Here is a 14,023-nt window from a genome sequence, read left to right as displayed (position 1 = left end):
TTTACCTATGAAATTTGAATAAAAACTCATAAATGATTTTATCTATTAAGTCAATCTATTATAACAAACCCCCACGACAAACTAATTTATTTTTTGATTAAAGTTTGAAATTGGTCATTTTATCAATTTAATTCAATCATTTTAGTTCTTCTATATCAAATTTGATGAATTTAATTTTCTCAATTTTATTAAAATTAATTTAAAGCTTATTTCTAATAATAGTAAGATTTTAGTTTTATCTTGGGTGATGTGATATGTCGGAAATGGTCAGACATACTAAAGTGAATTAGTTTCTTAACTATGTCAAACATATCAATCTAAAAATATATTATACCTTATTCTAATTAAAATAATTAATACTTTTCAAATATTAAAATAAATTTTATTTTATTTAATAAAAATTAAGATTTTTTTATTTCAATATACATTACGTGGTAAAAAAATTTCAATTTACCATATCAAGTCATTTTAAAAAAATTATGTTCCTAAATTTAATATAGCTATAATTTATTTTTATTTTCGTTTTAAACAACAATACGAGAATTTAATTTATTAAAGTTGGGGTCGAAAAACTAAAATTATAAATCTAAAAGAATAAAGAGATTAAATTCATTGAAAATTATGTTTATTTTTTTTCCTTGTTTGATATTACAGGATAGTTAACTTAACAGAAAAGAAGGGAAGAAAAAAAATTGAAAACTGTGTGGAGAGCGGCAAAAGGCGCGGCTTGAATTATTGTAATCGGAATTCTATTTTTAAGTCCAATCACCACCGAGACAACAACTAAGCTGCTTGAACAGTCGGTTTGACAGTTTGCGGCAGCTACACAGCAACACCCTCCTTCACGCTCTCCAATTTAAATATCTACACCAATTTTGACGCTTTCTTTTTTTTTTTTTAATTTTACTTTTTGTTTTGGTAATAAAAGGTTTTGCATTAAGAAAAACTAAATGGAAAAGGAAGGTAAGCTTTGGAAGCTGATGGCCTAAACATCCCATTCATAATTTATTGGCCTTTGATTTTCCACAAATAAGAGCCCTTTTCCAATTTAATATGAAAATTGGTAGTGAAAAATTTGTCATGAATTTCATGTAACCTTGATATAGTTAACGTACTATTTAAAGTACAATTATTTGAGTTAGTTGTATCTACCACACTCCTATTGTTCAATCTTCTTTCCTATATACTGGTTCCTGCCAGTACCATGGAATATCAACTATTCCATGGCAGTTGGAGGTTAGAACACCACCTGCTTCTCTTTTTTATTTGAAATAAATAGTCCATATTTAATAAAATATTCATACAAAAAAAATTAAACCCATCGACTTAAGATTAGAATAAATTCACAAATATGAAATTTAAGTAGTCCATTTATGTACCTTATATTAGCATTGAGGTTTAATTTAATTGATTAATTCTTCGCTCAACTTACTCACATAAAATTTTCTTAATCTTAGACTATTTAATAAAAATAAAATACTAGCTCATATATTCAACTAAACCTTTCTTTCTTGTTAATTCGATGGGGGGGTTGAATGAGTGGTTAATCAACTCGAATTTCAAAATTTTATTTGGACTAGTAATAGTTGAATTTGTATCTCATAAACTTATTAATCAGCATTTATTTATTACTAATTTAGAAATTTTCAAAATTTGAATAGATAGTCGCGACTATACCAATAAGAATGGAAGAAAATAATTTATTCTTAAAAAAAAAAAGAAAGAAAAGAATTCATGTAACTGATTAATAAATTCGCCGGATTTACAGATTTGACAGGTCATATTTTGTTGTCATAAATAAAATAATATTGAGAAATAAATAAATAAAAAAAGGGGGAAAAAGACAAGGGGAATACTTTGATTCAAAACTTCAAAGAGAGAGAAAGCTGACAGTGGGGAGGAGTGGGGCAAGGGGGGATTTGAACGGTCAAAAAGAACGGGCTACTTGCTGTTGAAAAGCGAGAAAGAAAAAGAAATTATTTAAAAAAAAAGAATAAAAAAGACATAAATGTTTGGGCTCGCCTGTTTGACTGTCATCAAACACCTCCCACCAGCAAAGAAAAAAAAAAAACCTCCCAGAAAGCTCAAAGCAATACCTCCTCCTCCTTTCTCCTCTAAAAGAAATCCGAAACGACATTCTTCACCGTCAAAGATCCATTTTAAGATCCGACTTCAATGCCCGTTTTATTCCTCTCATGATTCCGCCTCACCTCCCTGTTTTTTTCCCGCGTTTCTTGACCCGATCGGTAATTAATTTCCTTCACTGTCTATTTCTTTTTTCTTTTTTCTTTTTGTGGTTTTCGGTTTTGGTCGTGACTCTAGTGTTTGTCTTGTTTGGCTGTTGGTTCAAGTTTTTTTTTTCGTTATATTTGTTTCCTTTTTCTGCTTGATCTGTGTCTCTTAGACCATTCTTTCCTTCTAGGGTTTCAAATATTATTTTCTTACTTTGATTTAATATTTTTACGCGGGTTTGCGCTGTTTGTTTCTCGAGGAAGTGTGGGAAAGGAAACTCCTCTTCATCGGTTAATTTCCTGTTTAAATTTATTTATACAGAACTTAACTGCAACAATTAATGCACTAAGGAAGAGAAGGGTCTCTGCTTTAGCTAATTTATGCAAATATGTCGTTAAAGTTACCTTCTCTTTTTTCACTCGTTTAGAGTTTTCTTCAAAGGATTAGAGATTTAAGGCTGCTTTTTTGGTTATGCTATTTGAATGTTAGATACATTGCTGATTTCTTTAAGGATGAACCATTGACATTGTTTTATGTGTTCTACAGGTAATATATTGAGTTGTTTTGTTGGTTTAAGGAAGTGAATTTTCGACAGAGGATCCGTGAGATTCTCGCATTTGCTTTTTGTTTAGTCCAATGGCTTCAGTAAGTATAGTTCCTACTTCTGGATTAAGAGAACCTAGTGGAAATACAGTCGGTGTCGATAGGTTGCCTGATGAAATGAATGACATGAAAATTAGGGATGACAAGGTACGTTATAGATTTTTATATTTTGTTTTGCTTTGATATTTGGTTGGTATCTTTGGGATCAGTTTCATAAAAACTAGTACTATGTTGCAGGAAGTGGAAGCAACTATAGTTGATGGTAATGGAACCGAGACAGGGCATATAATTGTTACCACTATTGGTGGTAAAAATGGCCAGCCTAAGCAGGTTAGTTTTTATAATATTCTCTTTGAGAACTAGAGTTATTGGTCCCCTTTTTGGGGGAAGGAGGGGGTGGTTATTTGATAGTTTGGGAACTTACCCTTATAATCATTTTCAGACAATAAGCTATATGGCTGAACGTGTTGTTGGACATGGATCATTTGGAGTAGTCTTCCAGGTATGGATTGATTTCATCCTTATGACATCTTCATTTGAAGATAGTTCAGGTTTTGTGTATATTTTTTTTATTTATATTTGGAGTGTTGTACTGAATTATCATGTTATTCGATGTGGCATTTCAGGCTAAATGCTTAGAGACAGGTGAAACTGTTGCTATTAAAAAGGTTCTTCAAGACAAGAGATATAAGAACCGTGAACTGCAAACCATGCGTCTGCTAGACCACCCAAATGTTGTCTGCCTGAAGCACTGTTTCTTTTCAACAACTGAAAAAGATGAGCTCTATCTTAACCTGGTGCTTGAGTATGTTCCAGAAACTGTCCATCGGGTTATCAAACATTATAATAAGATGAACCAAAGGATGCCACTGATATATGTTAAACTCTATTTTTACCAGGTATGGGCTCGTTTAAAATCTTGTCTTTTATCTTTTCCTATCGCTTATACTTTTATGGAAACAAGAAATCCGTGTGATTCTTACATGGAATTGGTATTTTTCTTGTCTGTATGCAGATTTGCAGAGCACTTGCTTACATTCATAACAGCATTGGTGTGTGCCACAGGGACATAAAGCCTCAAAATTTATTGGTATGTGGTCATCACGAAATGCTTTCTGTTGGTGGTTATTACAACTATATTATTCTTGTTAATTTTTAACAATTTTCCAGAAATAGATTGGTGGTTCTCTTTAATGATACTAGAGAAATGTACCCACCTCAACGCGGTGGAGTGCAATTTGTTATTACTCATATTTCATAAGCCATGTCAGAGATTTGAAACCCTTTTTTTAAGGCTGGGCATCATTTGACTGACAGAGGTCTAAAAACGTGGCTTCACTGACTCGTGGCCAAAAGAGATTTGAGTTTGACTGACTCATGGGCTCTTGTTTTTTCTTTTGCAAAGTTTGACTCACATGGGTTGGGAGATTGAAAACGTGGCCATTGTTCTAGCATACAGGTGGCAGAATGAGGAAGCCCCTTTTAAGTATGTAATAGATTTGGAAAAGGATAATAAGGAGTTTGGCAATGGAAAATATAATCTAGCATTCTGACAAATCTTTGCATGGTATTATGTTATAATATGAAATTTGAAACTGTATGCTGCGATCTCAAAAACTTAACTCATATACTCTGTTATTCATACTATCTCACCATTACAATGGTTTCTTGTGACAGGTCAACCCACATACCCACCAGCTAAAACTGTGTGATTTTGGAAGTGCAAAAGTTTTGGTATGTGCATTAGCGTCTTAAACTTATTTATTTGCTTCGTTAGATGCTATCTATGTTCATGAACCTAACTTTGGTTTGACTTTGACAGGTAAAAGGGGAACCCAATATATCCTACATCTGTTCTAGGTACTATCGAGCACCTGAATTAATATTTGGTGCAACCGAATATACTACAGCCATTGACATCTGGTCTGCTGGTTGTGTTTTGGCTGAACTATTGCTTGGACAGGTAGACAGTGTTCGTGCACATATTTTTGGTTATATATATATATACATACATACATACATACATACATATACATACATACATATATATAGATGTTTCTTTTATATTAGCTAACAAATTATTCTTTTCACTCCAGCCTCTATTTCCTGGTGAGAGTGGAGTAGATCAGCTCGTTGAAATTATTAAGGTATCTTTAGCTTAAAATGCTCTTTAATAGAATTTCAGCATGATTATTATTGGAAAATACTTAAGTAAACATGAAAGATGGCAGATGTTAAACCTATCCAAATTCTTTCCTAGTTGGTGGCTCTTAAATAACCCGGCTTCATTGACACTGGATTTTTTTATTTATACCTACATCCTGTTCTGTTATTATTTCATTACTTTTTCTTCTTTCATTTTCTGATTTATGTGATTTTATGCAGGTTCTAGGTACCCCAACAAGAGAAGAAATAAAGTGCATGAATCCTAACTATACAGAGTTTAAATTTCCTCAAATTAAAGCTCACCCATGGCACAAGGTATAGTGGATAACGTCATTTTTTCACTTTGTGCAAAGAATTTCTTTATAATATGGTATTCATTAATGTATTATTGGTCTGCAGATATTTCATAAGCGTATGCCCCCAGAAGCTGTAGATCTTGTTTCTCGGTTATTGCAGTACTCTCCAAACCTTCGTAGCACAGCTGTAAGTATTGATATTGTTACAACTCTCTTATTGTTTTTGGCTCTTTAGTCCGACTTTAAAGGCTACCGCAATCTAAAGATCGTTTTTGTCCTCATTCTAGAAGTGTGAAAAAATTTCACTCTATTATGAAATTCCCTTGGTGATTCTATTCATACTCTATTTACTGTAACGTTTAGGAACTCATGTCAGGGGTTTAGACCTGACATGTCATGGATCCTGCAAAGAAACTTATCTTTGATTTATTGCCTTTCTCATATGTACCTATCTTATGATGAGTGTCTGTATTTTCTACGCAGATTGAGGCTTTGATTCATCCGTTCTTTGATGAGCTACGTGATCCTAACACCCGTCTACCTAATGGACGTTTTCTTCCCCCTCTATTCAACTTTAAGCCTCACGGTAAGAAAGCAGTGCTGAGTTTAAGTTTCTGCCATTTTAATTTCTTATTGAACTGTGGAACTGATGATTGTTGCTGCCCTGCCATTGCCATTTCTCAGAACTGAAGGGAGTGCCTGTGGATATAATAGTGAAGCTGATTCCAGAGCATGCAAGAAAACAATGTGCCTTCCTGGGGTTGTGAAGCGGTTCTTTCTTCTTGTTTTCTGCTTCTTGCAGAAATCGTGGTCTATTGTAGAGAAGTAGCTAGTGGCCTGTTTCAGTTATCATATGGAAGCCATGATAATTGCTTTTTCACCTCCAAATGTTTATTTGTTCCCTTTATTATTATTTTTTCCGATATTTATGTTTTTTCTTTTCCTTTATTTTTTTAGCCTCTTTGTAGAAAGCGGACTTGAGAGTGTCTGCTATGATTAGTATGTTCATAAGACCTTAAAGAGTATGTTGACCCCCTTATTTCCAGTTGATGAACAGAGTATAACAACATATCGGATTCAAAGTTGTTTCCTTATAGTATAATTCAGTTGACCGGTATTTGCAGTAAGTTTGATGGCCTATGGAATTCAAACTCTGTTCCTTGATCCTTAGCGTGTATTTTGCTCCTGGCTTTGCCTTCGGTCTTCTCAATCAAGCAATTTCACAATAGCTAGCCCTATAACTAAGCTAACTCAGCAGCGCGAGAAAAGGTTGAAAAGCAAAAGGTTTATGAGAATTAGTCTCAAGTTGAATTCTGAAACTGTGGCGAGCAAAGTACATGTCGCCATGTGTTGGTTCCGCCTAACTGAAATCCTTGACGTAACCTGTCTAACTTATTTTTCTCTTTCAAGGAATATCTTGTTCGAATCTTCAAATCTTTGTCAAAGCATTTATTTGTCCTCTCGAGGTACATTATTTTGTACAAATATTTTCTTATGTGCCATTGCCAAGGCATATCCGTACAAGTTGGCGTGAGCCTGAGGTTGTCATCCAGACCTTATCCTAAACTAGAGTAATTCTTACAGTGTTTACACACTATAACAAACTACAGTTTGTAGTATTCAACTTCATACCTTTGATCAAAACTTATTTCAATGGAAACGATTTGCTATAGTTTATAAGCTATTACTTTTTGATCTTTTCAGTTTCAGAGTTTTATGCTTTTTTTTCTTTCAAAAGATTCATAAAATTTCCACTATTTAATTATATCCATATATATCAAAATATATCTTAACAGATTCTTATATTAATTGAGAACGTCTCTAATATCATTCAATTACTACATTTCAAAAAAAATAAAATAAAATACTCTTATCATTTTAATTTTTAATTATAATTTCACGTGAATTTATTAGTTTTTGAAATGGACAATAAGATCCAAAAGTTTAAACACCATTAATAAAAAATAGAAAAAGACTAAAATACACTTTCTTCTTTCTCTCCTAATTTTTTTCTCAAACAATGTGATCAGCTGACGGTGCTCCTATTCGCTTGCCGATCGTCTCACTATTTTGGGGAGCACCCTTGGGAGCACTAGATCTGCTCCCAAGCGAGCAGAGATTTTTTTTTTTTACAAAAAAAAAATTTAAAAATAATTTATATAAAGATAATTTTTTAAATTAATAAAATATAATATTATCTTTTTAATATTATCTCGTCATCAATTTAACGGAAACATTAATGATTAACAAACGGATGAATTTATGTGTCTAAGGGAAGATATTATTTTGAAATGGATTGTTTATTTCAAAAATTAATGAATATACGTGAAATTATGATTAAAAGATAAAGTGTGACAGTATGTTATCAAAAAAAATATTATTCAATTACTACGTACAAATATTTTTCGTTCATGTTTAGTTATTAAATTGCTTTACGTTTTGGTTATTGAAGAGATGCTTGACGTTGTAAAGGATTTTTTGTGGTAAGAAAGAAAAAGCGTTGCAAATAAATAAAAGAATATGTTAGATGTGACGAAAAGGGGAATTGAAACTGTTCATAAAGTATTGAATGTTGTGACAAGTGAAAAAGAATAAGTAAACCTAGAGTATGATTGAGAATAGGACAGAGCAAGACTAAGTAGAAGATAATTGTAGAGAGTTAAACATGAAAATGTGTTTGCATTAATTTAAAAAATTTTGTCCTACCAAAAATAAATTATTAAATTTCTTATATTGAGTGAGAAAAAAAGTTACTGAAAAACAAATTTTAATGCATAATGAATAAAAATCTAGTTGACAGTTTTAATGTATATAATGAATAACAATTATTGAAACCCATTACTTGTCCATTCAAGTAATTTATGTTTTATGATTAAATCACCAAACCAAATTTTCTAAAGTATTTTAAAGTGAAATTGATCGTGAACACTATCACTTATTTTAAATTATTTTCATTGTTGTTCATATTATATAGTTATTATACTTGTTTTAGTTGTTTTTATTGCTCTCTGTAGAGCATTGCACTGATGTAAAACAATTTTTTAAAAAATAATAAATTAATAATCAAAATGAAACATCTATAAATATATAGCCCCGCCAATGGGCAAAAATGATATAAAAATTCTATCCTTCGTAGTTTGGTTGCTTCATCTGTGTAAAGTAACAGTCTCTTTCAATGGGTAACTTTATTAGGATTAATCCCATGTTGAGATTGTCTTCAATTCCATCAGAGTATAAAATTCAGCCCTCTTTTTAACCAATTCTTTACATTCATCATTAGCCGCCGATCATCCTGAGAGAAAGAAACCAAATTGTTATTTCTTAAGCATATTCATAATATACATGGAGCATATACATGTATAAAAATGCCGGCACATCTGCACGGAGAAAGCCACTTTGGGGGTGAGTGGGTTGTTGTGGAGGTAGCTCTCAGCTCTCATCTCAAACTAGTGGCCCACCGCCCCAAACAACGCCTTCCACTCCAAACCGTCTTTTTCTGAAAGCTGAAAATAAACAATGCTTTTCTCCTAACCAAACTTGTTCCTGTCACTGGATGCCTCATGGTCACGCCATAGCCGACCAGGGTCTAACATCACTAGCCACAAAAATGTTTGTGGGGCTGTGGATCAAGCCAAGCAAAGGGCACCACCAAAGTCCTGGAAAGTAGTTATGCAATTTCTTGTGGTCGGAGCTTTGTGGCTTTACTACCCTTGAAGCCAAGTTCGGTTATCCCTCACAAATCCATGTTTATCAATGTGTTTTCGAATGCACACAACGCATCAAACTGAGCATCATTGTTATCACTGGAAGAAGCAACTGAAAAAACGGCCTTGATGGTCGGTGCAAAAGGCGTTTCCAATACATTGAGGAGATCTTAAAGTGGGATGTCCACGTTAAAATGAAACTTCTTTTTCCTGGCCGGGAAAGAAATTCATCCCATATATGCTATGGTTAAAAGATTAGATTCCTCTTTAGATGTCTCACATTATGTTGCATTAAAGCTACTTATTCAGTCTCCCATAACTGAACCAACAGGTTTTTAAAAGCATGCTCCACTCAGGACACAAGGGATTATGGCGATTGCATGCGAACCTGGGTGTCTACACACACTCATGTGCTCCATAGTAGCTACCAATCTGTCAAACTTCAAAAGCTTAATGTAAGATTTAAATGCTACTTTATTGAAGGAAAACGCCAGTAAAGTGTCAACGATGCCTAGTTGCTATAGCTTCACAAGGCGTAATTCCTGTTTGTCAGGTTTAATGGGAAAATAATGTACAATTTAACACATCGATGGTCATACTACTTGCTAATACATGACAAATCTCCCAACTCCCACAAACAGTGGATCTGCAATGGACCTGAGAGCAGCTGGATTGAATTTGAACTAAACATAAGTTCTAATTTTGTAGTAGCAGTGACTATTAGCAGCACTCCTTGTTAAGCTGCTGAAGTAGCTTAGATTTTTTTTTTTTAAACTGAAGTAGCTTAGATTTTAACAATGTAGAAATCTCCACAGGGACCCTAGAAAGGATTTAGGCCAGGGTCAGACTCCTACAAACCTAATCCTTCTGCCAGATGCAATAATGTTAACTTAGGGCTTGTTGCATAAATTAATCTGTGGTTGAAGTAACTTAATTGGGGACCGATGAAAGTGAAAGGTATGGGAAGAACATGGGGGGCTTATCGACAATCCACGCATATGATTTCTTGTTATTCCGTTTACCTTTTTCCAGAACGGTCATATGCAGACTCCACCTTCTCAAAAAAGCCAATGCCTATATGGAATTGGTCGGTTCCCGCCTCCAAACTCCATTAAAATAATCTAAAGGTGCAGATGTTTTTGATACTCCTTTCCACTATCTGTTTATACTAGTACTATTCTACGATATATATTTCAGCCTTTCTGATTCACCACGCATTGCAAAGCCAGAGCAGTTAATCTTCAGCAAGTTGCTCTAGTGTTCACAAAGGTCACTCAAACAAAGGAAGTCACTCGCTTCCTTCTCTACTTCCCAATATTTAGGGTGCAATCTTTCTCATGCGCATACCTTCTATAAGCCTTTTCATCTAGTTCTTGACAGTGAGTAAACAATTTGAGCTGGTTTGTTTTTTCTCCGAAATTCCAGCAAAACAATACCTGAGAGCGTTAGAGTCGCCTCAGTTTAGCAACCGAGTTCTCATTTGTCCTCATTGGTGGAACTAATTTTGGCATAAAAATGGAGCATTCTCGTGTTTCTATATTTATATTCTGCATGTCTTTTGTTTGTTTCTTCCTTTCCACCCAAGCTAGATGGCATTATCACCATACAAAACACAAGCATACTCACCATCACAATATATCTGAAATTTCAGCACCCCCTATTACTGCACCTGAGCCTTCCAGTCCTCTTGCACCAGAGCCTTCCAGTTCACTTGCACCCAAGCCTTCCATTCCATCTGATGATGGGAATGCTACTGGTGTTTTCGATGTAAGAAAATTTGGAGCTGTAGGGGATGGTGTAACAGATGACACAGAAGCATTCAAGATGGCATGGGACTCTGCTTGTCGAGTTAATTCAGCAGTCCTGCATGTTCCCTATGGTTTTTCCTTCATGATTCAGTCCACAATTTTTTTAGGTCCTTGTCAAGGTGGATTAGTGTTTCAGGTAATGTACTTGTTTTGTCTGATTGTCAGCGTTTATGCCTTTTTAAGGATAAAAAGCACTCATGGGATTTGGTCATGGGGTACATTTTGGTCGTTGTGAAGGTTGATGGTACACTTATGCCTCCTGATGGACCAGACGCGTGGCCAGAGAACACCAGCAAGCGCCAGTGGCTGGTCTTTTATAGGATAAATGGAATGTCCCTGCAAGGAGGTGGTCTCATCGATGGTAGAGGACAGAAATGGTGGGATCTTCCTTGCAAGCCCCACAAGGTATAGCTGACTTCACTCTTAAAATGTTTTCGATTTGCACTAAGTTCATAGCTAACATTTTGCATCCAATGGCACAGGGCAAAAATAGAACAGCATTGCCTGGACCATGTGATAGCCCAATTGTAAGTCGTCAGACTTCATTCATATATTTTGTGTTTTCCCCCCCCGAGATAACACAAAGAATTGACATCTTAAAATTAATGATGCAGGCTTTAAGGTTTTTCATGAGCTCCAACTTGACTGTGAAAGGACTTAAAATTAAGGATAGTCCCAAGTTCCACTTCAGATTTGACGGTTGCCAGAATGTCCATGTAGAATCCCTTCACATAACTGCTCCTGCCCTGAGTCCCAACACTGATGGGATCCACATAGAGAACACAAATGGTGTTGAAATATATAATTCAGTTATCTCTAACGGTTAGCGCAAAATCCCAAATCTTCCCAAATTTTCATTTCCCTTTCCACATTATACTCAGCGCCTCAATGATCTTGCTTCACAGGTGATGATTGCATATCCATCGGATCAGGATGTCATGATGTGGATATAAAGAACCTAACTTGCGGACCTGGTCATGGAATCAGGTAGTCCTAATTGATTCCATTGAACTGCTAACCTTTAGATTTAATGTTTCTTATTAAGCTTGTTCAAGCTCATCCTTGTTAAATATGTTCCGCTCTTTATTCTTCCATTCAGCATTGGGAGTCTAGGCAATCACAATTCACGAGCCTGCGTCTCCAACGTCACAGTTCGAGACTCAGTGATTAAGGTATCAGATAATGGGGTTAGGATCAAGACGTGGCAAGGTGGATCTGGAGCTGTATCAGGAATAACATTCAGCAACATTCACATGGAAGCTGTCAGGAATCCGATTATAATTGATCAATTCTACTGCCTCACAAAGGGCTGCACAAACCAAACATCAGCTGTTTATGTGTCAGATATACTCTATGAAAGCATCAAGGGAACCTATGATATCCGAAGCCCTCCAATGCATTTTGCCTGCAGTGATTCAGTTCCATGTACAAACATCACGCTGTCTGATATTGAGCTTCTACCTGCTCAAGGAGATATCGTTTTGGACCCTTTTTGTTGGAATGCTTATGGTGACTTAGAAACGCTAACGATCCCACCAGTGTCCTGCTTAATGGCGGGCATTCCTCGATCCATCCTGGATAATAAGGATATGGGTTATTGCTAATGTTTTAGATTTTTTCTGTAAATCAGTTTCGATACATACGTATATAATTGGAAGGAAAGTCATGGATGTACGGGATTCTATTTCTAATCATGTAATCATTCTGAAGATGTTTATATTAATCTTCTCTCCCAATTTTTATGTTTTGTTACTACATTCCAGTAATGTTAGAACAAACAAATGATTTTTGCAAACTAATACAAATAAGGATTGAAATAAAGACAGTGATCAATTAATAAAATTTAAAACTCTGGCGAATCCCTTCTTCTGCATCATAATAATTCTGCCAGGCATTGAAGTCTGAAGAAATTGTGGTGAGCATTTTTCATTTCTCTGATTTCATGCATGCTATGAGAGCTGTGTCATGCAAGGAAGTTTGACAATGTGTGCTTCAAAGTTTTATGGCATGCATTTTTTTTTCAATCAGCGAATCCCTGTGACATCTGCTGAAATATTTGCTCTTTTTTTGAGGGGTGGGACTCTGTTAAAATTAAAAGCAACATTGGATATAGTATAATGAGGCCTATAACAAGTCACAAACAGAGTGATGGGTGTGGCAGTGGCAGATTCATATTACATTAGCATTTAAGAAACTTTTCTTGGGCTATATATTATCCGAATTAGAAAGTACAAGATTCCAACTTTCCTCATATTCATGTGTCTAAAAACACGACAAAAGCTCATGCGAACAAGCAAATCAAGTGTAAAAGTCAGAAGATGAGAACCCAGAACAGAGAGAGAGCATAATTAGAGAATAATTCGTGGCAGGGGGTGATTTCACGACAGAATTTGTCATCAATCCAAGAGGATATGTCTGTCGAAACCGGCTCTCAATTTAACACAAACTAACAAAGTGGAGGGACAAGCCCCTCCAACTCTTACAGCACGCGCAGTAGCTACTATAATCATATATCAGGATGTCTATCAAACTATAAAAGATTTCGAGTGTAGACTTTTGTGCTCTGGAAAAGTGGCAGTCAGTGGAGGGGCCAAAATCCAATGCCCACCGCCCACAAATACTCACCTTTCATCCTCTCCTCTCCATTTTAAAAGACAGACAGATACAGGGTTTGGAATGAGAATGCTTTTGACATGTACACATTCATTTTGGATTTACTTCCTTCTTGTGAAAAACCAGAATTTAATCAGGTATTTTGCTTCTTGTATAGTAAAGGGCATTTTCCTTCAATAAAAGTAGTACCAGTAATTATTATGGGGATACAACAAACAGAGCCAATTTTTATCCCCCTGTAAAAAATAAGTTCCCCATCCTTCCTGGTGCCAGTATTTACTTGTAACTTGTTTTCAGCTTTTCCTTTGCCCATACCATACCACACCTTCTTTAGTATGTGACAAGACTCACCATATCGTTGTTGTACCTAATATGCATCCAATCCAATTCAAGGCTTCACAAACAAACAATGCTTCTCCAGGGAAATCGCGACTCCAAAATCCATGGTCAGTTCCTTTTTCCTTCCCCTACCTCTCTCTTTGCGTCCCTCTTTCCGATATATTGATTGGAGAAGGTAACAGTCAAACCCGTGCGGTATGATGTGCAAAAGAATCATGAACTTGAAGAACAAGCCAACCGCCACCCGGAACCATTTATTTAT

At 35.2% G+C, this 14,023-nt stretch overlaps 2 protein-coding genes across 3 annotated transcripts; both read left to right on the top strand.

Annotated features, from left to right (window-relative positions):
• Window positions 2,024-6,461, top strand: LOC18613769 (shaggy-related protein kinase alpha). The gene is made up of 13 exons (XM_007051165.2): window positions 2,024-2,246; window positions 2,779-2,982; window positions 3,073-3,165; window positions 3,278-3,337; window positions 3,462-3,734; window positions 3,851-3,925; window positions 4,513-4,569; window positions 4,658-4,798; window positions 4,932-4,982; window positions 5,221-5,316; window positions 5,401-5,484; window positions 5,781-5,883; window positions 5,982-6,461. The coding sequence occupies exons 2-13, from the start codon at window positions 2,869-2,871 to the stop codon at window positions 6,062-6,064; spliced, it is 1,230 nt and encodes a 409-aa protein (XP_007051227.1). The 5' UTR covers window positions 2,024-2,246; window positions 2,779-2,868; the 3' UTR covers window positions 6,065-6,461.
• Window positions 10,313-12,545, top strand: LOC18613768 (polygalacturonase At1g48100). Of its 2 annotated transcripts, XM_007051163.2 has the most exons (6): window positions 10,314-10,945; window positions 11,047-11,214; window positions 11,292-11,336; window positions 11,424-11,631; window positions 11,715-11,796; window positions 11,909-12,545. In XM_007051163.2, the coding sequence occupies exons 1-6, from the start codon at window positions 10,517-10,519 to the stop codon at window positions 12,411-12,413; spliced, it is 1,437 nt and encodes a 478-aa protein (XP_007051225.2). In that variant the 5' UTR covers window positions 10,314-10,516; the 3' UTR covers window positions 12,414-12,545. The 2 variants fall into 2 exon arrangements, with proteins under 2 accessions (XP_017969348.1, XP_007051225.2); XM_018113859.1 differs by having other exon boundaries at window positions 10,313-10,945; window positions 11,292-11,631.

Source organism: Theobroma cacao, chromosome 1, assembly GCF_000208745.1.
Source record: "Theobroma cacao cultivar B97-61/B2 chromosome 1, Criollo_cocoa_genome_V2, whole genome shotgun sequence".
Classification (NCBI taxonomy): Eukaryota; Viridiplantae; Streptophyta; class Magnoliopsida; order Malvales; family Malvaceae; genus Theobroma; species Theobroma cacao.
The sequence above is the reverse complement of the archived record's forward strand: the minus strand, read 5'-3'. Positions and strand labels throughout refer to the sequence as shown.